Here is a 27,810-nt window from a genome sequence, read left to right as displayed (position 1 = left end):
AGATATTTTGAGACACCATTACCAGTAACAGAAGTCTGACAGCCAATCATACGTAAGTTCAGATTTATTTATTTTTACTGTAGTTATTTTTACATTTCAATTTGCAATGTAACTCTGATCTTTTGTTGATTCTGACCAAAGCATGCTAAGATCACTGTAAAGCAACTTTGGCACATACAAGTCATACTGTTTGCATGATATCCAGTAGGGTCAGTTTACAGCATGTGATGGAATTGTTTTATCATATGTTTAACAGATCATTAACAGATAGTACACATTTCAAAGGTCTCTATAAATATCAATAAGTTGCTTAAAGTAAAACACCTCTGTACACATAATTTACATACAGCTTTGGCCCTTGCATGCAGGGAAGGATATGAAGTATCCAAAATTGTTAGTGATCCACTTAAGGCTATTTGCACATTAGGCTTAATGCGCAGTTACAGCCCAAAATATATTTCAGTGTTTGGGAGGACTGTCCAAGACATTCAAGAGCTTTTTGGACAACTGCTGCAATGCCAAGTTTAGCATAAACTAGAATTTACTGTATACTAAACAAGATCAAGATTTTAAAAATAAGCAGTTGCAACTTAGTGATTAACCAAAAAAAAAGTGCTCAATATTCATGTGATAGCAATAAATACAAATTATTTAATGTTTGCACCTCAACTTAAGTAGACTAGCATCACTTTATAAAGTCTGATTAGGAACTAAAGCAGCACATCTGCATAAATTTGAACATGAAGTATTTGCATAAAGCCCATTAATGTCCGTTATTTAACAAGCTAATGCAAAAAGTTTTCCCCTCTGTCCAAAGGGAGAGGATTGCTAAACTTTCTTCCCCAAGTCTGATTAAAACTACTTGTGAAGCTGTTCTAAACATCCAAGTTAAGGTTGGTGCAGGCATCCTTCTCAGACACCAATTCAGCTCTATCCTTGTGACTATTATTCTCAATCACTAATGACAACAGTGTTTTCTCCTCACCACAAACCGAATCAGTCTATAAATTTTAACTTCCCTGAAGGAAAACAAATAGCTTTCTACTTGTGAAGACGCACAAGATAACAGCTAGCTACATCAGAAAAACGTTGTATCTGCTGAAAAGGCACCTGCAAGTCGAAAATCTTCTTTTGTAAGCACACTGTACATGCGCTGTGGCAATGGTTTAGAGTAAGGTGCGGGGCGGGGGACAGTTGTGCGTAAAATGATCTCACGACCCGTGGGTGGTGGGAAATCTGAAACGGCTCCTGTATTGAGTCTTCGCTCATCTGACGAACCTGATCTCCTCAATTCTTCATCAAGTGGAGTCACTGTAGAAGCCTTAAATAAAAGCAGAGGCATAATTACAGGATGAGCTCTTTCTTAACATTAGCATTCAGAAAATACTTTGTAAGGGCTGGGGGCAGGGGGAAGATTAGAAATGGTAAACACATCCAAACGCTTTATGTGTACACAGAGCAAGACACTAATGGGATGTCAAGAAATAAACTGCACACAATCAAATGCAAGAGCCTTCAGCTGTAGATGGTAAGCTCAGCCAAATTTAAGCTTCGTATTTTTGACAGTGTGAAGCAAGGGTTCTGACGAGACAAAATGCCCCTTCTCAAGCAGGGCTCGCTCTCCTCTTTGTGGCTACGCAAAAGTCTAAGTCAGCCTCCTTTGAAAAAGGATCAGTGCCACTGCTGGAGCCTTGCCAAAAAGTCACCTGCCTTTTCAAACTCAAGATACTACTTTGATGATAGGTGCTTTTTCATGGCCCAAGAGAGGCCTGCTGAGATCAGCATCACTGAGCAAGTGAAGCGCAGTGCAGGTTCCATCGACACTCACTGACTCAGCAGCAGCAGCACCTCCGTGGGAGCACTGGAAGGGGGCTGGCACGCTCCAGCTCCTGCCTGCTCTTCAGTCAGCCCACTAACACTGCCCAGTTATGGATGTGTACCAATATACCTAAGAGGGTCCCAATTTCAATGTTCACAGCTGAAAATCAGCAGGAGGCAATGCCACCGACACACAGGACGACCCTCTCTCAAGGCTGGCAGTGGTGCCCAGCCGAGGGGTGCCGGGGGCTGCCTCCTCGCCGCCCAGTGCTGCCGGGCATGGTGCCTTTGTCAGAGCACAGATCACCAGGGACAAGCGCTAGTTGTTCCCACCAGAATGGGCCTAGGAAAACAACAGAGAATATTCCCTGTGCTGTTTCTTCACAGTTACCCTAGTTCTCCCTGTCAAAACTCCTCTGGATTTCTGTTCAAAAAGTTTAGTAACTTTAATAAGTGTTGATATCTCAGTAGTTTTGGTGGCCTCTGGATTGTGACCTTCACATAACACAGTCACTACCTCCCCCCTAAGCATCTGGCTGTTCAGTACAAACAAAAAACAGTGGCTGCAACAGAGAGCAAAAGAAAATGTAAGGCCACATATTGCAGCATCAGGCAATTTTAACATTCACTTGAAGAAATGTTTAAAATTGTTTTATTTTTATTTAAGATTTCTCTGTCTCTTTTCATCACCTGTTAGGCTCTAAAAAAAGTCTGTGAATGAAGAGAAACCAGTCCAGAAACACAAAATTATTTTTATGCTTAATATGTGGACAACAGTACAAACCAAATCAGGCTGTTGTACAATATCTACCAAAAGGTTTGACTCTATGCAGCTAGGGAAGATGAGTGGGAAATGAGGGACAAAGTCAGTTACCTCATCAGAAGATTCAGTCAGCTTGAAAGGGATGAGAAAAGAACCAGTGATGAAAGATAGAAACAAAGGCAAGTCAGAGATGACTTACAAGAGGTTAGACAGAGATTGTAGGTTTAGGAGACATCATGCACTCTACTTCCAAGAACATGCGTTTGCTGTCATAATCCTCCATGAGAAACTTTGAGAATATAACAATGCATTTTATACAGCCTATATAGAAGAGTCCAGGTTCAAAAGGTAATGAACAAGGATGCTATTCAATTTCTGTTTACCACACTGCTTTTTGCTAAAATAACTCTTGGTAAACTAAACACAAGGAGGGGTTTTGGAGCTCCTGTCCCTGTAAGAAGTCTCTCGTAAGTAACCAACGGGAGGTATCTATAACCTAGCTTTACTAATTGCTGTTCCAAAAGAAACAAACCCATAGAAGTTACATACATCTTGATCAAACATTAACATTAGAAACTTCTATTCAACTTTGAAAGCACAAAACTGCATTAAAAAAGCAAGTGCATATGGTTGACATACAGTGTTACATGGTGTTAAGCTTTATAGAAGAGTCTGTAGTTAAGGCTGGTTTACATGTTGAGATTTGCAACTAGATTTTCCCTAGAAACTCAAGTTCTCCTAAGGATACAACAAATGTTCTAATTTTCTGCTTCTCAGAATAACCATGATCTGTTTTTCAGAATGGTCCTTTTTATTTTGAGTTGCAAAATATGAATCATTAAAAAAGAATTCACACTTTAAAAAAGTGTCTACTTCCCAATCGCTAAATCTTTAAAGTGGTGATTTCCAAACTGGATTTCAGGCTCTAAAATGTCTGCAACGCCATGCCACCTTTTTATTACTTTAATTAAATTCTCGTTAAGATAATTTGATGCTATGAACAGGTGAAATTCTGACAGAGTTCACTGCAGTCCAAGAAGTTTAAAAATCAATACTTTAAAGCTCATCATTACAAAAATATCACTGTTTAAGAGAAAAGGGAAGTATTTGTAGCAGTATAGACTGGAGGAAGATGTCAAGAAAACGGATGCAACACTGGCAACAAGTAAACTGAACATGGTGTAATACTGGAAAAAAAGCCTGAAACTCTTCCTAACCACACTGGTTTCCACAGAAGAAGTGTCAAGTATTCCAAGTATAAACCTCAGTCTAAAAAGTTACCCATCTATAATACTTAACATTAAAATGCGTTCCTCTACATTCCTATGTAAAGGAATCAGCACACTCGCTTGGTTGTTCTTGCTGTGCTGTTGCATATATTCTGTAACTTGATGAAATCCCAAGTTTTTGTGCTATAATACTACTACTGATGTTATCATTTGAAGTAAATCAAATATCAAGGACACCTCTATACTGAGCTGCTGCCAGTATTTCATGTCCCAGGTCTTCTACTCTTTCTTCTTGCAAGGTTGTGTTATTGCCAAAAGCATTTTGAACATTACAAAGAACTCAAGCACATCTGTACAAAATACATGCATATTTGTCTACGAAGTAAACTGGTACCATATGATAAGTAGTTGCCTCATACCGTTTAAATTAGAAGCATTAGTAAAAATGACCAAGAACTCCAGCTTACCCTCTGAGCATTCACAAAGAGCTTGTGAATGATGCTACCAGCAGGTCCTCTTCCTGCACCAACAACTGACACTTCTGGCTGCTCCAGGAGACAGTTTACAAATCTGATGGCACAAGTTATTAAAAGGAAAGAATGAATGCTTAAGTTCTCAGCTATACCTATTTTTCTAATCTAAAAAATGGGACTGTTTCCTATGGAGACCCCCAGAGAGCTCCACATAGCATTCTTCACACAGAACGCAGAACTGGCAGACACCAAATTCTCAATTCTAGGAGTTTAAGGGAAAAAAAAAAAAGCTGACCTTTCCCAGCATCCCACACAACCACTATCATTGCCTTTTCATTCCTTTATTCACTTCCCTCTAGCCTAAAGAGCAGCCACCCCTCAGCCTTCAGCTGCTCCCTCCTCCCTTCCTCTTTCATGCTAATATAAGCAGCTGTTTTTTTTCCACGGCTAACATAGGTCAAAACTGACCTGAACAAAGTATCCTCCCAGACGAGGTCAGGAAAGGCAGCTTCTACAACCGCTCCCATTGCGACCCCAGCAGCGGAGGGCAATTAACACCTAGGCTGCAAGTCGGCTTCTGAAAGGACCTACTCCTCTCAGTTAACTGTAAATGCAACCGAGGCTCCTAATTCAGGTGCCAAGTTCAACACGGAGTGTAAGTGGTCTAGGCCACTACAGCATGACAAATTTCTTGAGCACAAAGATGTTGCATTGATCAGACACCACTCCTCCAAAGTCCAGATGTTAACGGGAAAAAAAGCCAGCTCTCCTTCTCAACACAGCAGCAAGAAGTTAACCTGTTTATTTGACATGTTACTGTTACCCAGTTTAAGCAATAATAATCAGATAGCAGGTAGTGAAGCAATGAAACATGGCTAGTCACTTGTCATTCATATGGTTCCTCCATAAGAGATTTCAAATTAGTAAGGAGACTAGAAGAGGAGAAAGGAATTCCTTTCGGCATTTTCATATTAATTATGGAAAATATTAAATTCCTAGCCCTTCTAATTTTAACTAGATAGTAGCAATATTCAGCAAATGCATCTTTTACATACATTAGTAATAAGATATGAAATCTCCAGTAGCACCTAGATAAAAATGGACTGCATTAAAAAAATCAGTATCAGACGTACATTTTCAAAGAGATAGTTAGGTGGGCACTTAGAGATGTGATCTGTGGATACGCTAAGTAGGCTAGGGATAGGGTAGCCTAATGTCCATAGCTAATAAATATGATTCATTAGTATCTTTCACAATACAATTTGTAGATAAGACCTGTATTATCATTATTTCCATCTGTCTTAAATTTTGAGACTACAAAAAAAGAATCAGAGGAAAAACAAGGAAAAATATTGTCACCTTTGTAAATCTTCTCTCTGCTCCTCATTTTCACATTTGTCCACCCCAAATTTTGCTTTCAGAGACCTGGCCCTGGCAATGATTGCTTCCACACTCATAATCTGAGCAATGATTTCCTGTAGGGGTTTAATACCAGAGACATTCTTTAAGCACTCCCACGAACACTGTACAAGTCTACCAAGTTTTTAGCCTTAGCTGGCGTAAAATTCTTACTTCCAACTTCTTGTCCTCTGGATTTGGGAATCGTAGAACTTTACTGGAATGGGATATTATCTGCTTAATAATCTTCTTAACTGAAGAGATATCATCTAGTGTTTCTGTTACGAGGAAGAGAAACAAGAAGGTTTTAATTATTGCATCAGTGTTCATCCTAAAACATCTTAATGAATTATTAAAGATTATTTACCTTCTTCTTTTACCTTGAGTACAGCTGCATGGATGATGCAAGGCAAAAGATGCCTTGCAAGGTCAGCTGGTTTCTGAACTACAAGATAGTGAAGCACCTATAACATTAGAAAATTTAACACATTAATGCTCAAAACTGCTTCCCAAAGATAAGGTTAACTATGAAAGATGAGTACCTATGTTGGAGAAGTAACAAGAAGGGAACATCATTGCAACACAGGACTCAACTGGTAGCTGTTTCATGAAACATCAGTGATTGCTTACAGTCCCAACAGCTTAAGAAAAGAACTAAAAATCACAGAGTTTTAGGAACACTTTCATAATGCCTACACAGACAAAAAACTGTTTTACCTATTAGTAATTCAAAGTACTACCTAAATAACACACCTTGTAAAATTATGTTCCAGAATCTAATTACTCCAAATATTTCAAACACACTGTTGTATGACAGCAAGTATTTCTGATTAACACTAGACTATTTACAGAACAGCTTACTAACTCTAAGAATACAGCGCAATGACATGTTAATGTTTAAATCTTGCAGAAGGAAGAAATAAAGGCTGCTGTAAGTTTTGCACAAGCATTACAGAGCAGGCTATCACCAGCCAAAGAGCTTTTTACCTTCTCTGCTTCTCTAGTGTCATCGAAGAGTCTCTTCTGCCTCCGGGCTGGGACAGGTTTTGCCGTCTCCCAGGCCTCTACCCACATGTTGCTAGGAATCTTCATTCGGGCACTCAGCTCACCCTTAATTACTACATTCCCCTTTTCATCAACCACTTCCTCTTCGATGTAATCGCGAGGGGAGTACCACCTCACAAAATCCTCCAGACAACACCCAGGATTAGCTGCCTGGAACAGAGAGAGAAAATTTGTACCTGAAAAATCCTATGTCAAATGTAATAATCTGGGTAGCAGGGCAATGGGCTTTAGTGGGCAGAGCACGAGCTAGGAGCCAAGAACTCAGGGAATTTGGTTCACAATCACCAAATTGTACATTAGGAACAGGACCTGGGAGGCTGAGCATAGAAAGTATAACCAAAATGGGGGGGGGGGGGCACACAATCAAGGAAAACACAGACACCTTCCTCTTAGTCCCAAAACCAAATACAGCACATTTAACAGTTATTTCAGGCAAGCTCAAAATTATACTGTTAAGTCAAAGGCTCTATATGATATTTAATGCATGCAATAGATACTTATTTCCACTAATTTTTTTAAAATATATAAGCTTAGGCCATTCAAAACCCAGATGATAAACAGCCCAAGCATAAAAGCATCAAGAATATGCTTCCAACACTGACTTTCATATGTAAGTACTCCGGTAACAAAATTCACCTTTTCTTCTTAAGCAAAAAAAACCCTTTCATAGATCCAGTGTCAATGCAAATAAATGTGGCCAAAGGTCTAGAACATAAGGAAACCCAGCTAACTATGCAATGGACCTATCAACAGTATACTTCCCCTTCAAATTATGGGTTCTGTGTTCTTACACTACAGAAGTAAAAGCTTGCAGTGATTTAGAACTGCTACATCTATCTAATACGATATGAATTACTGCCAGTAAGTTCATATTGACATATGCTATCAATATTCTTGATGTACAGTACAAGTATCCTTGTCATACAAAACAGCACTGCAATAATCTGCTCAAAATATGTATAGTTACTTTACAACGGAATCTCAAATCCTTTTAGTCTTGAGATCTTATGATGAAAACAGTATATACATGTTCTGAGCTCCCTCTGTGGGGTTCAGCAGAGAAATGGAGCAGTTTACTCAAAACCACAGCTAGTCCAGATCAGTATCATGAAAAGCTGTATAGAACTTCTAAATACTGACACCTTATCCTTCCTACTAAGCAACAAAAGGACTTCACCTGGACATTAAAATTAATGTCCATCACCCCACCAAAATCTATATGCATAATTGTGGAAGTGCTAAAAGATTTTTTTTCTTTACACCACCTTTACACCTTCTCCATTTGGAGGCTGATTAAAAGGCGTATTTACACAAGGCTAGACACAGTAGTTAGTGCAGGGAAAGGACAGACATCAAATGAAAGCTTCAAGGTGGGGGTAGACATCCAATTTTGATTCAGAACTCTGATGTTCAATTTTCTTTTGACACCTTGTATGGGCAAGTCAGAGTTTTAATTCCCAACTGAATGTTGTCTTTTTGCTTTTTAAGGGAATCTTGTACAAATAAGATGATGTGCAAATTGACTGGAATGTTACAGCGTAACATCAGATATTCACAGATTCTGAAACGCTACAAGAGTTTTATCAACAGGTTTTTATTTTCAACTTTATTTTGAAGCTGTTTTGGGGAGGGGAAAAAAGATAAAACCTTCAGAAAAGCCTTCAAATTTGTTGAACAACAACAAGAGAGGTAATTTAATTAAGAGAAAAGCAGTCTCAGAGAATTGTTCGAGTAGCATTACCTTAAAAGACTCCATATCTGAGAGCAAGCAGGCACTCTGCATGCGTGCCCGAAGATGAGCGCCTTCTGCTGACGTCCCTAGTTTTGCCAGGACCTCAGACTGTTCTTCCAGCAAATCTTCAGTCATGGGTGCTGGTTCCTGCAACATGGAAAGAAAAAAGCTTACAAACAAGCTCTCCTAGACTTAGCCCTTAGTAAGGGAGAAGTGGCTGAAAGCTCCCTGTCAGCAAAAACTTCATTTGTACTGAAAGGAAATAACTGTAAATTTAAATCTTTTAAACCGTTCAGCCTAAAACTGTACATCTAAAAAGGACACTAATAAACAAATTAAAGAACGTAACCTGAGAATAAAGTAACTATATAAAGATATATTGTTAAAACACCAAAAGTGAGATGGAGCCCAGGAAGTGTTTGCATGATCCTATTTTGTTTAGGTGGATAAAAATCCACTAAATTAATGTAGAATTTTTGCCAATGATATTGTCAGCACATAATTAACTGATGACATTGTGCCAGAACACTTTGCTCATACATTTTACCCATGCAAAGCAACATTTGTTAAAAATAATTTTTCAAATGAATGAAAAACTACTGTATTTTCCATGCATGGCTGAGTTAAAACTACTTCCTCTGACACCATAGCTTCCTCTTTCATCCCCAGCCACTCTGCAAGAAAGTATGTCAGATAACATTGCTAGCCCACTGATGATAAGCCTGCTTCAGAAAATGGGACCCAAAACTGCGTACTGCAGCCTTTTACTTAGATACATAAATTAAGTAAAAAATTAAAATAATAAAAATAAAATACATCACATCAGCAAAACTGATCCAGTACTCCGGTCAGTTAGCTAGAAGCTAGAAATCTGATTTGACTCTGATGAGCAAACACACTGACTCCCAAGGTGTCATATGAGCGGAAGAGAAGTTCCAAAAATTCTCTGTGTCAGAGATATTAATATCTTAAAAATGAGGCATCAAAAAGCATGTTTACAGAAGAAAGAAATCAATTTTGGGGTGAAGCTGGATTACAGCATTCAGTGCAACTCTGCAATCAAAGTAGCACACGTTCCCGTTGCTAGGACAGGAGGAAACCACTGCTGAGAGCTTGAAGACGTTCAGATTGTATATACTACCGCTGCACCATACCTAACTGTATCCACATACTATGACAAAACCAGTATTTTCTCATTACAGTTTGGAAACTAAAGATACCCTTTACAGAAAAGCTCTGTATATGCATATTATGACTGCACATCAAGCGATATGGAGAAAATTCATAAGAACAGTAGAGGATGCATGAATAATATCTGCTTAGCTCCAGCTAAAAAAGTATTTTAGATTTTACTTTAGAAACTACTTCAGTCACCAAAATCAATTTCACAACACCAGATTTTGGTAATTGTTTTTTTATTCCAGAAACACCCAATATATATGTGTGTGCACATGCACACACATATATAGATATACATGTATGTATATATACATATACACACACCCCTGTATGTATACACATATGTATAAATAAAATTAAGAGAAAGGTATTGTTTTCAGTTCACATACAGAGCTCAGTAATTAACACAACGTTCTTTTTTTGAAGCACACAGCCACAATCTGAATTATATTTGAAACTGAACATATTTGAGTTGCAAAAATGAACACTTAAAAAATTTTAGAAAATGCCTGTGCAACCTACATTTAGCTTCTATATGTTTGTCCTGCAGTACAGGTTTGGAAGCTACAGAACTTTTGATTCCTAGGTAGAGGGACCATGGCAGTTCCTGCTTTACAGGAAATAAAATAGGGAGGAGATGGAAGATGCCTCAGGAGCTGGAAATAAAAGGAAATCCGAATTTAAGGTAGGCAAGACAACTCAATTCTCATCAAAACAAAACAAAAAAAAAGCTGTTTTGACTGAAATTTGGTAAGGGCGCTCATCCTCAAATATAACATACAGCATGTGAGATTTTCAGTTTAAACAGCCTCGCCAAATTAAAAAAAAGAGGAAGACTAGGTCATAAACTGAAAAGATTTAGCAACTTTAAGAATAAATAAGGCTATAAGCTACAAACCAGCTACAATTTCACAATCCTAAGAATAAGTCATATTACACAAGAGTCCTGTTGCACATCCTGCTCAGCTCCTGCTGTCTAACCTGTGTTATGGGAATGTAGAGAGGCTCCCCCGGGTGAAGCAACGTCAGCTTTCCATGCGGATGTAGACGACCTTCTGGTTTTAAATTTACAGACTCTTTGTTGCCTTCTTTTGCTCCTCCTTTCTTTCCATTTTCCTGCCCATTTCCTTTCAGATCTTCTGTGTCACTTAGACATTCAAAAAATTCTTCTTCACTGTCACTCCATGATTCCCAAGACTTGCCGACTTCTTTATCAGTCTCCTTTGGATTTTCTCCAGAGTGGTCTGCTCCTTTTCCAGCATCACCAGAGGAACCACCAGGGGAACGATCAAACGTGTTCCCCCTTTTCCCTTCATCCCTTGCTTTCTTTCTCTCAATACAACAATTTAACATCTAACAAGTTAAAGGAAAAAAAAAACAGTTTAGCAATTACTTATCTAATGGAAACACTGTCACCGAGAAACTTGAAGAGTTACCAAAAAGTCTCTTACAACTCTAAAAGATACTAATTCCACTGAACTTGTTGCTATAACAATGATTTTCCCAAGAAGTGAAGCCCAGACCCAATAATACAGACATCGCTAAATATTTTATTGTTGTAGATTTAATTAATAATTGCTTTATTTTTGACCATTTCCTTATGAGAACAGTCATCCTCAAATTGGAGATACTTACCTGAAGTTTTTGATGCAATAAACAGCATCTCAGATCCGGAGGGCCATTAGCTAATCTAACAAAAGGTAGAAGTGTAAACATTTTAAATTATAAAGTTAAATCTTCCACACTTGCACACATTGTCTTAAATAATATCAAATCCAAAAAAGGGACAAATATCCAGATAGAACCGCCCCTCCCACACCCCCAGGCATTTCAACTATGCAGCTGGTCTGTGGTCTCAGCAGACAAGGTAGTGACTGAACAAGCCCAGAAGTTAAGCTACATTTACTCCCTGGATGTCAGATATCAGGGATTCATGCTAGTACGAAACAGACATACCCTGCACTTCCTGGTCAGTCTTCCATTTGGGTGTTAAAAGGGTAACATTTTCCAGCAACAAGGAAAGCATCTTTGACTTTATTTTTAAAATAGCAATGGTAGAGCAGAATGATCTCTGCATATTTCAAGTTCCATTTTATTTATTTGTGTAACCATTTGAAAGTAGAAACTAAAGAATAAATGGCCAGTCCATCTCTTTAAAAAAGGTATGATATTTTTGCTATAGGCTGATGTTTTAACTTGATAAAGCCCTTCATCTGGTCTGCAAGAAGCTCTGCAGCAGCAGACTTAGAACTCATAAAGGTTTGCATAATTGAGGACAGCATTAGCTGCCTGAAAAGGCTGCTGCAAGCGCCCAAAGGGAAGCCCCTATGGCACCAGCAGGAGCTTGGAAAGGGCTCTCTTAAAAAAGTGGAAAAACCACCACCACAAATGTGTCCTTCACTGTATCAGCTCCTTTTTTTTTTTTATTTTTAATGACAGAAGCCAAGGCTCAGCATAAGCTTCTTTTTTCTCATTCACATAACAGAGTGCTCTCGACTTGAGCTTCCACCAGACATCTCCAAGTTTTCAAAGGAGGGCACAGATGCTTCTCCCCACTGCCTATCATTTCTTGCTTTAAGGAAGGAGGGTAATAAAACCAGAGGATAGTATTTGCAATCAGCAAAATCAGAGTATGTTTCAAAGTCATAGTGGAAGCCACAGCCATCCATTACTGAAACAAAGAACATTTGCAATGACGATACAACAGAAACTCTTACCCTGGAATAAGGTAGTTGTTCTCCCATCTATAGCGCATTTCTAACACAAATTCTTGCCAAAGATGCGCCACTCCTTTTACTCCTCCATGGTAGAAGTTTATCATACAAAGACATAAAGCTAGTTTGTACGTCAGGCTATCTGAAGGAGCAGATTTAAACTGACTGAAGAGATTCTACAGAAGAAATAAAAGAAAGCAGGAAATTCAAGAAAAACAGCATGTTTAAAGCTTCTATTCCAAAAACATATGATCTGTGTCCTGTTTGTCAACACAAGTGGCTAACTAACATCTTCAGTCTCTAAGTATAAACCACCAAAAAGGATGGTCTTTTGAAAAAAGGTGCATGTGTGGGGGGGAACCCCAACAATATTCATTCACTTTTTCAACCTGGAAGTTCCACAAACAGAAGTTTATCTTTCCAACAATTTTCTGTTATAAAAGGCAGGGAGACCACAGCAAAGCCTGTGGGAACACGCACCCACAATCTTCCTCTCCTTCCTCCCCCTCTACTACCACCCAACCCCGTCAGTAAAACTTACATAATCTTCGTTCTCTGGAGGAGGATAGTTTCCTGTTGAAATGCTAGTTCTGCTTTCAGATCCATCTGTGAGTTTGTCAGCAGCATCAGGAAATAAAAACTTAAAGAAACAAAAACAAAAAAAATTGAAACTTGTGTCAGTATATTTTTTTCCTGCTTTTCTTCTCCTTCTCCGCAAAGCTATTGTTTGTTAAAGACCAGCAAGCACTATAACTAAAAACTGTTAACAGAGCTCAGAATTCATTTTAAATCTGTTTATATTGTATAGACTTCTAACAATCCAGGCTATATTTCAAGACGCTGATCAACGCAATTCAAATAATGGAAGCTACTTGTCCTGCATCAATCAGAAACTTATTTATAATTCCACTAGGCTGCAGTATCAGATTATGAACTATGGAAAAGGCATTAGTGAAAGCATAAAACATGCTTTATATGAATATAATGTGTGCAGACAGCTCACTTACCAGAAGAATAGTATTCAGAACTTCATTATTTAAAGGTGATTCATCTACACCTCTGTGTTTGCGAATTTTTTTCTTTGCACTGTGAACCATATTTGTGACAGATAATTTGTGGATTGGGACTGGTGCTGGCTCTGTAAGCTTCGACAAAGCATGGGTAATATCAGCAACCTCTATAAAACCAAAAAACAACATTATCTTTTAAAAAAAGTTTGGCACTCGTATTGAGTCTGTTTATTTTATACTGATTTTTAGCACCCTGTTAATCTAAGCTATACCACTGTGCTGTCATGTTCCATACCCGATAGCCACTGTTCTCAGCAACAAAGAGAAAGAGCAGAATCAGGTCACTAAAGAGCTACAAACTAGTCTTGATTTATTTTACTGAATGAAGACTAGATTGGGTTAGCTGTAGCTAATGCCTGCCACCTACTGCAAGTACTGCAGACTTCAAAACAATGATAGGCAGCACATCAGCAATAAGCCTCCTGAAAAGCCAGACTTTAAGTCTTCTTTATACATAAATACCCATGAATATATTCCAGATGGTGATTGTTAAAGCATACACTAGAGTTTTAGATTAGCATTAATCACTGTACATGGCCTTATATGGTCTAAGCTCTATGTTTTACACAGCTCAGGTAAACTCCTCCATTCAAAAATGTTGCTCTTCTAAAATGCATTAACACCGTTAAAACTAGGGGAGACAAACTTAAGTAAATAATTACCAGCAGTCTGGGAAACCACATTTTGGTTTTAAGAAAATGAGAGATAATGAGGACTAAAGAGACTTTTTACATCAAGCACGAAAGTAAGACATACCCTACTTGGTCTAACACATTTTAAAGCTAATTAGCTAGCAACTTCTTTGCTCTTGAGCCCCTTCAAAGCTAAGATTAAATATAACCAAAGAAAATTTACTGATACAGGCCTCATTTGGAAGGGGAAAACAGGGGAAGGGAAAAAAGAGGTAGGAAAGAAGGGAATGGTCACCATAAAAGGAAAGCTAAAGAAATGGACAGAGACATCAAAGACATCAGTTAGTATCTACACCGTTGGGGTAAAATTTGACCAGTTGGTCAGATTATTAGGTTTTAGCTTTATTATATTTTTTCCCCTTATTTGGTAGGAATAAAATAATCCCTTAAAATGGAAACAAGAACAAAACAGATTACTCTTAAAACAAGCTGTTAAAATATGGACAATATGGTACTTCAAAAAGCAGAAAAAGAAGAGCCAAAACATACAAAAATATGGGAAATGATACAGAAAAAAATCCATTTGCGCAAAATCAACTAAGTACAATGCATGCCAAATTAAAAGTCTCACTTTCCAATAGTAACAAATACAACAAAATAATTTTCCTGTGGGCCTCTGGGAGCTAAGCTGTGCCTAGAATTCATAAGAAATGGTACGATGTGGCACGACAGTTCCAGAAAATGCCTAGGAGTAATAGTTACAGAATAATGATCAAACTGAAGTCAGGAATACAAGACAGTAGAGATGAGGAAGGTAAAATAATTGTGGAACAATAAAATTAATTAATTAAAGTTAACAAGATTTTAGCTTTACCTTTTCCATCTTCTTCAAATGCAGACCTTCCAAGTATCTCATCAGTTGATTCCTTCCGACGACAAAGCTTGAAGAACTCAGTAAGAAAATCACCTGAGAGAAATCAAGTTTCTAAATAATCATTCAATTAAAAAAAAAACTGAACAATAAGTTAACCCACAAAGTGATTCTTGAGGGCCATTAAATGTGCCAATTATTTTATCTTTTAATCTGAAAGAACACAATAATTTGTTCTGAAGCACAAACACCTTAACCACATAATTAAAGCTTCAGAAAGTGCACAGCTAGACAGCTATCAGCCACCCCTCCAGAGCACAGTTCTTCATGCAGCTTAACCCACTTCTTCCCTCACAGCAAGTTGAAACCTCACCAGTATGTTGTGGTTTCTTAATTTTGAAGCCCTTTCCCCCACAAGCCAGAAGGCCAGGACTGAGAATAGTACAGTCCTCCAGACTTACAAACCTTCCTTGACTGTCACAGATAGATGGAACTAAGGAAGGTTCAACTAAGGAAATGGATATAGGCAGAAAGGACTGAATAAAATTTTAAGATTTTAGGAAATTAGTTCTTTATAGAACCACACAGAATAAATGCTTATTCTCTGGAACCTAGTGAAGTAACTAGATCACTGAAGTTCATGGTACATAGATGTAGCATAACCAACAACAAAAGGTTTGCAAATCTTGTGTTCTTGAAAAAGAGACCCAAAATATAGTCCACTCAGACAAAGAAATGAGGGATGTCAGGACAGAGAGGTCATCAGGTAATGAATCATTCAACTCTAACTTCACACACTGGCAGCTTAAGAGCTGTAAGAGAAGATAAGGGATTCTGATGTCTTACCCAATAGACACTGAGGATTATCTGCTTTTCTGACTCTCACGGACCACTGGGGTGCTTGAATAGGATCAAGGTCACTTAAAAAATAAAACAAAGTTTCATCCTGTCACCATCAGTATGCAAGAGATGAGTATCAAATGCTTAAGAACTGCAATGTCATAGCTAGTTAGGCTATAACATAGATCACATTATACAGAAGAACATGACAAACAGTATTCTGAAAGGCAAGAAAGAGTTTGTTTCATGTACTTAACATGAATAAGAAACACACAAGAACAACTCAAAGTTAAAATTTAAGTAAAACTGTCCTCTTAATTTTTGTTAATGTTGAAAACTCATTTCTGAATTAATAAGAAAATAACTACAATTTTTTTCTTTTAAATTTTAAGAGATCAGTACACTGTTCATCTTTATGAGGCTTAGCAGAAAGTATGGATGACACTCTGGGGGAGGGACAGCAATCAGTTTCTTTTTGCTTTCCACAGTCCGTCTTTTGCTATCATCTTTCTCAAGAAATATGCAATAGGCAAAACTCCTAAGTTTAGCCTGAGAATATGCTCAAAGAGGGTGGTGTGTGTTCCGTGTTGAGATCATGATATGCTAGCATCCTCTCACACAGAAATGCATTTCAGAAGAAGCTGTTTTCCCAAATTAGACATTTTATCAACTGACCTCAGCACTCCTCAAATGGGTTCTCTCATACACAAAGCCTTTAAGTTCTAGATGTCACTTAAATAGGGCAGTTAACAAATGAAGAAAGCAGACTTCTAGATATTTACAATTCAGATAAAATACTTACGAATAAACATCGTTGTCGACGATTATACCTTCTGTTAGGTGAGGCCATGTGGTAGCTAAATGGAGCTCACTGAAACAACCAAGATTTAAACCTTTGAGTGCTACTAGAAAGTGCTCTTGACATCACAGTTAAGATTTTGAAAGGCATGCATGACAGTTCATACTTAATTCCCACTATGCATTTTGCAGCTAAGTCCAATGAACCACTGAATCAAACTCTAAGGTGTCAAAAACACATTGTTAACTAGACAATCTTGATTTTAAACTCGTACACTTTTGTCAGATTTTGAAGTAAGGGGTCTTTCTTCAGAGTGGGGTTTTGGGGTTTTTTGCTTGCTTGTTTGTTTTTGCAGGGGAGGGGAGTTTGGAGAAAGCAGATAACCAAAAGGTATTTCTCCAACAAGAATTTGAAGAAATGTGCATGTTTTCAACGAGTTTTTTTGTTACAGGCATTCTATTGGTTATTCTACAGCACAGCATCCAGTACTGCACTGAACTTTACTGGTATCCAGCACACAGGACTGTTTTGTAACTCCTCTCCACAAAAGGAGAGATTGCACACTATCCAAGTACGTAGGAAAGAACAACAAACTTTCCTAAATTGCCTACAGCATTAATGTCTAATGCATTAAGCAATTCCTGGATTTGCCAAGTGGTGATGGGGTTTTCAGAAGAGAACATAAGAGGGATTATAGTAATTCAGTTTACAGATCCTCTCAATTTAAGTCTTCTACAAATGTCATAGTAAAAAGAACAGAGCAAGTTCAATCCTTGAATAAAGGCACACCATTTTCAAAGTTTATCTCCAGTTAAGGCATGTTTCAGCATAATGGTTTCAGATGAACAGAACAAAGCTTATGGCGAAACATTTTATAAGCTACAATTCTGAACATCAAAAGACAATTTTGGGAATGGTAGTATTATTTGCTATTAGAATACTGCTTTTTGCTGATACTTTTTATGTACTTGAATTATGAAACCTTTTGTTAGCAACATATTAAGTGACAGGCAGACAAAGCTAAGATTTAAAATAACCTTACCTAATAACCTTAGGTAATAACCTATTACTTAAATACCTTTAAGTTCTCCATTAGGCAAGTTACAAAATTCAGTTTTCTGAACTCTTATCTTACCTAATCGGATCCTCACAGGCACCAAATGGTAACTTCCCAAACTCAAGGCCTCCAACTTCTCCTCCAACTAGAGCATCTATATCTGAAGAAAGATCAACACATTTTCCATACAGAATTTAAGGGATACATTAAGAAGCATATCATAACTTCACAGTAAAAAGATTGTAGTACATAAACTGATCAGAGAACATTGAACAGCTAAGGTGAGAGAGCTACGAAAAAGCAATCCCAGTGCACAGCCAAAGTAATTGTTCCAGCAGAAAGAGGGAAGTAACGATGCAACTGGGCATTCAAAAAACACAGATACAATTCTGCGTCAACCGTGTAATCAATTCTAGTAAAATCTACTCCAGTTTGAGTTAGTTTACCATTACAGAACTTCTTCAGTCTAACAAAAAGATGAACAGACAGGACACACTTCTTGTGCTACATGCAATAAAACAGTAGACAGCAGGAACAGATGATGGCTATGAAAGTAGCCTAAAAGAGTCAGTGCTGACACAAGAACAGGTAGGTACAAATTGGCCATAAAAAGATTTAGGCAGGAAATTAGTTCCAAGCAGAGAAGGGAGACTCCAGAAGAGCAAGTCTGCAGGTGCAAAAGAAAACAACTACTTTTAAAAGGCAGCTTGATGATTTTATTAAAAGAATTGTATGATGTGTCACCTGCAATAGCAAAAGACTTGACCCAATGACCTGGGAGAGTCCTTGTAATCCTAAGCATCTAAAGACTTCTCCCAGCATCCTCACCCACTCCCCAGTCTATATCCCTTAAAGATACAAACCATTAATATATAAGATATAAAAGACATAAAAGTCTGCTGTAGGTACTTTAACTTCTTTTTCCCCCTAGACTACCATAAAAGGCTACTATAATAAAAAGCTTGAACAACGATTTTTCCTTCACAAAAAAAAAAAAAAAAAAAAAAAAAAACACTATGTGGCTTACTTAGGACTGTGTAAACTAAAAAAAAAATCCAAAATTTCACCTCAAGTGTGGTCCACATAATTCTTTCTCATTTCCCCAGTGCTAATACAGGTAAATAGTGAAGTACTAAAAATCAGTTATTTCATTGAAATAATTGACTGATACTTCTGCAAAGCACTATCACCTATCAAAACCTGAATCTGACAGAGTTTCCCTATGGAACTTAGGGCAGAATTCCTTACGGACAGCCCTCCATTTCTCTCCAAAATGATACTACAGCTTTAGAGGTATCATTATCTGTATATCATCTCTGAACACTAATAACAAAGCATATTTCTAGACACAGTCCTAACCAAAACACCTATCACAAGCATAAGTCACAGACACGATTAAAGAACAGCTTTCGAGTTGCTAGCTTACCACAGGGAGCAGAAAGGCATTCAGCTGTAACTGAAGCCTGCTGCAGTAGCGCAGACTTAACACTTGAATTCCTCTGGCAAGATACATAAACATTTCCTTCAGCATTCCCTGTTGACCTCAAGCCAAGTTATTCTGAGGACACAAGTCTCCTACCTGGTGGCTGCTGGGGCCAGAAATACTGCTGCCAGTCTTGAAGCACATACGTAAGCCGAATAGCCATGCTAACAGGAGGCAGCGGTGTTAATGGACACCCCTTGAAAACAAACAGTATAAAAAGATTTTCAATTTAAAGTGTACATCTGGCAGAACAATCTTAAGGCTTGAACAGATCTTAGTTATAATAGCTTGCTTTAGAACTGTTTTTCTCAAAACTGCCACACGCTAAGAACTACTAAGAAAGCCCTGTTAGCTCAGCAAGACACTTGCATGTGAAATTAACCATTCTACTAAAGTCCATAATATATTTACATATCCCACTTCACTGGTAACTTACAGGCAACTCAGATCCAAAATGTGTTAGGCTTTCATTAAGGATTTTTTTATTATTATTTTCAGCTTTTTGATGAGATTGCTGATTATCAATACTAGTCGCAGTCAGCCACACCACTCTAAAAACAAAGTTGACTCGGACCCTTCAGATTTCAATTATGTTGTTCTTCACTCTTATTTTATTTAGATTAATTTTGATTAAATTAATTGATAATTAATTACATTTATTTATCTCTATTTATCTATAGCAGGAGCTATAAAGTGTCAGAATAAAAATCCACCCTGTCCTTCCCCTCTCCTGTTAAGCAGCAAACAAGTTGGTTTCTGGGAGACAGGAAGACAGGGTTGTTACAAGCAGGCTAAGACATTCTTTCACATGCTGATGGAAAATTAAGAAGGAAGAATGTGATCAAACCAAGCAATAAAACCCAAGTTGATTTCCACTATTTATTGTCAGATAAGAAATACCAGTATCCGGAAAAAGTCTTTTGTTGATATCAGCAGTGTGAGTCTCACCCTTAAAAAAAAGTCTCTAGGTGTAAGAAGGTCATCCAAGAGCAAAAAAGTAATAAAATAATTATTCTTAGTATTAGTTATATACATACAAATGCACTTACAATCTTGGATTTGAAGATATCCAGTAAACCTGATAAATGAGTATACTGATTTGGCACTTTGCGAAGATGAACCATTTCAAAGTCAGTTCGAACTCCTGGACCTTGACATTCTCCAATGTACATTCGTCGCCATTTATGATGTATTTGCACAAACAGTGGTACCTGACTATAAAACAATAATATTTCAGATTAAAGTGTTATGCCGTCCTGCAGTCTTTAGAACTACTTAAATATTTTAATGTAATTTCATATCTGTTAACATATGTACAAAGATATTGTCATAAAGCAGAACTTTTTGTTCAGTGGAACACTGTTTAAAATACTTAATAGCAATTACAAGAGATACTGTTAATTCCACCATTAAATGACATACCTAACAAATTGTCATGTTATAAATAAAGCCTTATCAATAACTTCAGTTATTTGATTTTCAGTCAAAACATTTATTTGGGAAATTTAGAAACTCACAATTATTACATGCACAGAAGTAGTCATCTGTTTTTTTAAAAGTCATATTCTGCATACTAGTTATTCCAACAGGTTATAATAGCTTTTAAAAGCCTTTGAGGCTTTTAAGTAACAGTGAGTATAAACAACATACTGAACCAATCTTTTTAAAGTTTCCATGGGAAGATGTTTAAGTCTTTTCTATAACAACATTATGGTGCATACAGAGCAAATTTAGATTATACTTTGCTAACAGCTTAATGCTTTTTCTCACAATAATTTGTATTAGCATTGGAACGTCATATCTGGACATATAAAAAAAGGTTTATGCTTTCACTTACCAACCAGTGTCCCCCAACGCAATGGAAACAGAACTCAGCAGAAGGTTACATTTGGATTCACTAAGAACTGCTTCATTATTTGCAGCTGGAGCAATAACCACAAATTCACGTAAGCCATACCTTAAGAGAAAGAGATAGACATACATTTCTGTTTTCTAGAAAATCAGTTGAAACACAGACTTTTTAGAAGTAGTATAACATGAGTAACCAAACTGTCAGCAACAGACTGTGGAATCAGTTATTTTGACATCAGTAACTCTTTCAACAGAGGTCAGGAACTGACTGGGCATGGAGTACTGCAGATTCTTAAATCGCAGACTAGGAAAACTTAACAGCATTCAAACACAAAGTCACGCGAGGACTTCCATGTCTATCAATCCTGGGTTTCTTACCTTAGGTAAATAACATTTGTAAGTATTTATACATAAAAATAATCTCTCTTGAACAATGCAATAACCTGCTAAAGATCTGCATTATTAGGAAGAGTTTGATTGTTGTTGTTTCTTTTATTAAGGTGTTGCAGCTTTCATTTTTGAAAACCCATCCAAATATCACATACACAAAAATCCATTTAGTCCATGAAATACAGAGAAAAAATATTCTGCAAAAGGAATGGAAAGATAAGCCCACTATGGTGGGGTTTTTTTGCTCTCATTTCTTGAAACAGTAAGATGCCAAGCAAGAGCAGTCACATCAAACAAGCTCTTCAGTGAGAATGCTAGAGCACTGTCTAGCAAAGACATATAATAAAAAGCAAATACGAATTTTAATGATTAAAGACACCTTTGGATAACTTCAGATTATAAGTGACAAGTTTCAGAAAATTGCTTTAATAACAAAGGAACAGAAGCTGAAAATACTGCTAATGCATGCACAAATAACTCAGACCTATTCCAGTAAGTGACATAACACTATTAAAGAATACAGTACTCTAAAGAAGTTTGAAGAGTCTAGAAGAAATAACATCAAGAGGTTAAGACAGTAATTTATGTGTCCTAAAGCAGCTGGCTCAATCTTATCTCCTTTTTCAAACAGTAGGTTTCTAATAGTGGAGACTTAGCAAGTCAAAGTACTTTGATTCTGACTGACTGGAAGACCCCTGAGCAACCTGTGAAATAAGTAACTAACTCTTTTAAAAATACAAGAGACTTATTATAGGAAGTGAACAGAAATAGTGCTACTATATTACAGAAATCTGTAAAATTTGGGGGTCTAAGATTGAGAATACAGGCAAACAAAATACCTTTCTTATTTCATTGATATTTTCTTCAAAAACATACCTAATAGGAATAAGGTATGCTTTGCTGTGAAAACTTTTGGGAAAAACTCTTTAAAACAGATTCCGTTTTACTACAGTCACTGAACTAAGCAGTTAGTGTACTGCTTCCAACCTGTATCCCAAGTAGGGCACATTAGTTCAGCCTCAGCATCGTGCCAATATACTCATACAGCTTCCAGACTAGGAGAAGCTCACTTCTATACTGACTGTCTGCATTTAACCATGTAGACATGTCCTAGTAGTTTTTCAGAATGACTGATTATCACAGGCATATCACATGTATATATATACACATATCACAAACATATCACAAGAAAGCACTTTTCAAAGACTTTTTTCTGTAATATATACATTTTTAAAAGTACCATTACTAGGGTAAATAATCAGAATTCCCTTTAGTGTAAGCAGAAAATATTATGCCTGATGCTACTTGAAAACTTTAAATATCAACATTTTCAGCTTCATTTTTAATTCTGTCATTAGCTAATCTACGCCTTAACCCAATGTCTAAAATATAAAGAATGATTTTATTTAAGCTTTAACTCTTGATGTAAAAAAATACACAAGTGACTGTGCCAGCATGGAAGATTTTTAAATTCCTATGCTTTCTCGCATTAAGGAAGACAATAGGTATACAGACAGGTATACATACCATCTTACCAGACAATGAGCTCTAGGAGGAAAGTCATTGTTCATACACAGCAAGTCCTGCATAGGCAGAGGAAGGGCATCTGTGAAAAAAATTGATACATAAGAGCATCAGGGCCCATTCAACAGATCTGCAGAAGTTTTTCATAAACGAAAGAAAATGTTTTAACTAGCTTTATCTTCTTTTAGAAGATTTCAAATAAGTTTTGTATACACATTTCATTATGTATTTTAATATACAGGTTATATTGAAATAATTTTGAAGTATTCTTTGGTTAACCGAATTCTCCTGTTCACTTTCCTAGCATTAAAAGCAGCAGAGCAAAATATATGCCCACTACAACAACTAAAAAGCAACTTCCAGCTACTACCACTTCCAGTCTTCCCTCCACTCATCCTCTTCAGTCCTCAAGGATAGACTGTAACCTTTCATATTCAAAACACCATTCTTCTGGAAGCTACCAAACATAGCGACCAGGTCTCCAGAAAAAACAGAAGTTAATTTGCAATATATTCTAGTAAAAACAGAAAAATGTGAACATTCCATTTCTTATCCCAATAAGTGATCCAGCTACACCGGAAACAGAGAGTAAAGTACAAGCTCTAATAAGCTCCATATTAGCTTAGCATATCCGAGAAGGTGTTGCCACAGGAAAGGAGACAGAAGGTAAAACACAAGAACACGACTGCATCTTGGAATGCATACCTATCCCTCCCAAATATTTCTCTAGGTCCAAGGGGACATGTGCATATCTGGAGGGGAAGACAGCCAGGAAGCCTATCTAAAACATGCTGCAAATCACTGCTTGGAGGTATTCAAGGACAGACAAACAGTTTTAGAAGCCAAAAGATGATATACAAGGAGACAGAACTGTAGGATCTTGCATTTTTGAAGAAACACTATTTTGGGACCATAAGTCTAAATACAAAACATTAATCATCACAGAATATAAGCATTAACAACAATAAGAAAAACTGAACATTAAATTAAAAGGCAATATATCCAACAAAAATGCCACTTAATTCATCAGCAACCATCATATACTACAGATGGTACATTCATGCAGATGAAAGACTATGATCACTCATGAATTTCCAAGCCAAATGTGGAAAATTTCAGAAGTACAGAAAAGCATCCAGCTCACAGTTATATCTTTGAGAGTCCTACACAAGCTTCAGGATACTGGGCAAACTAAAGCTACTCTCAGGTTTTCTGGTTTCTCAGAACAGCAAGCAGATGACAAAATAAAAAATACAGTGGAGCTCTCATGGGTGCAGGAAGATAAAAACTGAATTGTTGGGGGGAAAAAAGAATGAACATTGTTTTCTTTCCTTAAGCGGATATGCTAAGCATTTCAGGAAAAAGAAAAACATCTAGCCTTAAAGAACAGTGAATGGACACTGGTTAGATAGTCAAAGCAACAGAGGACACTACTGCTATAGTAATTCGTAGACAATACAGTAATATTCCTAGGAATAAAATCCTATGTTATCTATCATTACTTGTCAGAAAGTATTATTATGTAAGCATATCCTGACTGCATGCCTGAAACTGAAGCTGTTGCCTAAACAGCAACAGTTTAACTTTTTCGAAAACTTGTAACTATGCACCAAGCATGGTATTACAGTAATGTAATAACTTCACAGTTTACTTATATTAGCAATTTGTTGAACATGAATCATACTAAAGGCAAAAATGTCAGATCACACCCATCAGACCCCACATCCCTGGTTTAAGTCAACAGCATACCCCTTTTCTTGAAAAGGGAAGTCAAAACACTAGTTTTACAAAAATCAAGTTCAGCAACAGGTTGCAAATTAACAGCAACAGATAGGATTATCTATGGGAGCAGAGTTAAAGACATGGTTCATCTTTGTAAGTTCCCCTTCAAAACTGACATGTTTGATTTTGCTAATATGCAACCATGAATGCAAGAGTAAGTGCTCATAGATTACTCGTGCTACCCAAAGATTTGAGACACCTGTTAATTTTATATGACATCAATTACAAAAATTTTCCAGAACTCTGCAAATCTATTATTTTCTATTTTTCCAAAATCAGATTGATGAAAAGATCTCCAAGAACCTACTCTACTGCAATGCTAAAAAAAATCTTTTTATGTATTATTTGAGTATAAACAATTTAAATTACTAAACAGAAGATACAGATTCCTAATATTTTAAACACAGCAAGAAATGCAGCTCTCAGTTTAAGACAGCACTCTGAAAACCTCTGAAAATTTCTAGGAGAACAAAATTAACTATGCATTCAACTCCAATTTATCCTTTGTCATATCATTATAAAACTTATTACACGTTTCAGACACATAAGACAACTACCAGCTACCTTCTACCAATTCTTCTTTCCCATCTTTATCACTGGGTTCTTGTGCAAGATAATGATGGGTAACTGAGAATTTGAAGTCTGCAAACGAAATTTCATCTGATTTCTCTTCCCATGCTCCTGTGGTATATACACCCTGTATAAATATGTAGAAAAAAATATATGATTTGATGACAGACATTTAGGTTAACTTTCATGAGCCTTACAAAATATGCTGTCTACATGATCTGTAACATTTATCCATCTTTTTCTACTTCTGAAGTTTTATTCCTAAGTATGGTTTAATTTAAAAAGACAATTCTCAAAACACTTCATAAAGTTAGCTAAATGCTGAATTTCAATATTTCCAATAAGCATGTTCATTTCAAAGACCTGATATCTTCCCTAGAAGTCTTCAGAACTATATGGCAATCAAGAGGGATCAAGAAGGGACGGCTGACCTAGAAAACCAGTCATGTAGGAATACACTGACAGCTAAGGTTGAAAACTATTTCACTAGATAACTTAAGTTTAATCCTGAATACACTGTATCCTGACTAAAATTAAGGATCACTCCCTCTGGAAACACAGCAGCCATTCAATCCAGAGCAGCTGAATTCATTTGCACTAGCAGGCAAAGAGATCAGTAATTTCCCATGTGGTGTATGTGACTTAAGAAACACTACAAAGACTAATTTGACTTCGGAAAAAAAATCCCTCAGATCTATGAAATGTAGTAAGTCAGAAGTAATGCTATGCAGACTTCAACCATAAGCATGTGAGGTGTGACAATGGCAAGGGGACAAGAGAAAAGAAATTCCTTGAGAATTTAGAACAGCTTCAACTATGTTTCCAGATTCAAAACTGGGAATGAAAAAAACAGACCCTAAATGAAGATCCAGCATTACCAGGAAAATTGCCAGGTTGGTAGACAATCCTCCAATAATTAGCTTACAGCAATTTTCGAATTCCCCAAAACAAATAATTTTCTACCACACCTAAGAAAATGGCAGTCCAAAGTATAAGTATATATACGTGTTTTACAAGTTACTAATTCCAATTCGAAAAGAAAATTCAGAAGCAGTAACTGACCTTTTCTAGAGGTTTGCCTGAAGAAATCCCAATAAGTTTCCAGTCATTCAATACTTCTTCTATTCTTGAAATAAATCTAGTCAGGAGGGGAGAAGGCATTAATATTTCATAAACACTAAGCCTACATCATAATTCAGCTCCCTAAAAACATGCAGTATATATTGTCCTACTACGAAATTCCCCAAAAACAAGTATTACATAATTTATTTTTAAATTTTAAGATTCCTATACGAAAGAAGCAATTTGTAATGAATAAGATCTGTATTTCCTGTTACTATTCTCTCTTGTGCTGTAATTCAGGAGGGTTTAATACACACCTTACAGTGAACTCTAACCAACAGAAAGCAGTTCACGCATACATGTTTCAGCTCCATAGGGTGATAGTTTACATTCAGTGAAGACACTTAAGAAATATTCAGTAATGCAAATAAAGGGCTCTGTGTTGTATCCATAGGTGGCAGAACACAGTCTGTCCAACAACGGGGTATTTAGGGACAAACTCTGGTGCAACTGACAGAAATTTTATGTGGTTTTTATAAGGCAAGATTAACCCTAATAGAAGCCTGTCTACTGTCAAACACAGTAAAATTGATTTTATTTGTAACGTTGTATTTCTGTATGAAAAGCAAAGGCCTGAATGAAGCACAACCTGAAGCAGAAAGTTACTCGAATACTTAAAGTAGTAAACAAAAAAGAACAGCTACATCCTTACACAAAGTTGGACTGTGTTAGCTGTGTTAGCATTTCAGGTGCTAGAGCTTTTTAATGACTGCTATGAGTAAGCTTTGAGTAATACAGAATCTCCACCTGTTTTTTTTTTTCCCCTGTTTTTGTAGCCTATTAGTTTTAGCAAAACAGATGCCTGCTCCATTCTTCACAGACAAAGCAACACAAATACAAAATTATAATCCAAATTCCGTGTAAGAAACATAGCGCTTGGAACCTTCATCTCCTTCTGTCACAGGCATCACCATAGGAAAAAGCATTAAAAAAAATAATAATACATGAAGAATGCAAGCGCATTCTTAGATACTCTTGTATCTGTTGAGCTAACTTTTAAATGCCTTCAGACGTGAGACGACTATTTTAACGACATTAGGAAGGTGAGGAAAACAAACAAACAACAACACAAAACAAGCACATAAGCCTCCCAGGGGTTTACCCTAATCCTCCGCCCGCAGACGTTAAAGGCGGCCGCTGAGCTGCTCTGCCGCTGCCCTCACGGCGGCCTGACGGGACCCTCGGAGCCGCCGGCCGCGGCGGCCGTTGGGGGACGCGCAGCGCAGCGCCGCCGCCGCCGCCGCCACCCCCCACCTCCCCGCCGCGGGGCCGGCGGCGGCGCCTACCTCTCCCACTCGGAGGCGGTGGTGAAGTCCGTGATCTCGAACACCTCCGACTCGGGCTGCGGGGAGAGAGCGGGAGAAGCCGTGAGCGGGGCAGGCAGAGAGGACGAAGGGGGAGGAGAAGCGGGGAAACTCACCTCGCTGTCCGCCGCCATCTTGCGCCGC

At 37.4% G+C, this 27,810-nt stretch overlaps 1 protein-coding gene across 1 annotated transcript; it reads right to left on the bottom strand.

The window, feature by feature from the left end:
* Positions 1–49: 49 nt before the first annotated feature.
* On the bottom strand, positions 50–27,810 carry RAB3GAP1 (RAB3 GTPase activating protein catalytic subunit 1). The gene is made up of 24 exons (XM_067299372.1): positions 27,783–27,810; positions 27,649–27,704; positions 26,303–26,378; positions 25,235–25,367; positions 22,892–22,970; positions 20,961–21,080; positions 20,173–20,338; positions 19,220–19,319; positions 17,719–17,800; positions 16,587–16,655; positions 15,791–15,864; positions 14,948–15,040; positions 13,379–13,548; positions 12,913–13,011; positions 12,375–12,547; positions 11,293–11,347; positions 10,639–11,010; positions 8,488–8,625; positions 6,669–6,896; positions 6,049–6,145; positions 5,856–5,959; positions 5,643–5,758; positions 4,278–4,380; positions 50–1,321 (listed from the first exon to the last, which is right to left on the bottom strand). Exons 1-24 carry the CDS (start codon positions 27,798–27,800, stop codon positions 1,079–1,081), a joined length of 2,964 nt encoding a protein of 987 aa, XP_067155473.1. The 5' UTR covers positions 27,801–27,810; the 3' UTR covers positions 50–1,078.

Source organism: Apteryx mantelli, chromosome 6, assembly GCF_036417845.1.
Source record: "Apteryx mantelli isolate bAptMan1 chromosome 6, bAptMan1.hap1, whole genome shotgun sequence".
Classification (NCBI taxonomy): Eukaryota; Metazoa; Chordata; class Aves; order Apterygiformes; family Apterygidae; genus Apteryx; species Apteryx mantelli.
The sequence above is the reverse complement of the archived record's forward strand: the minus strand, read 5'-3'. Positions and strand labels throughout refer to the sequence as shown.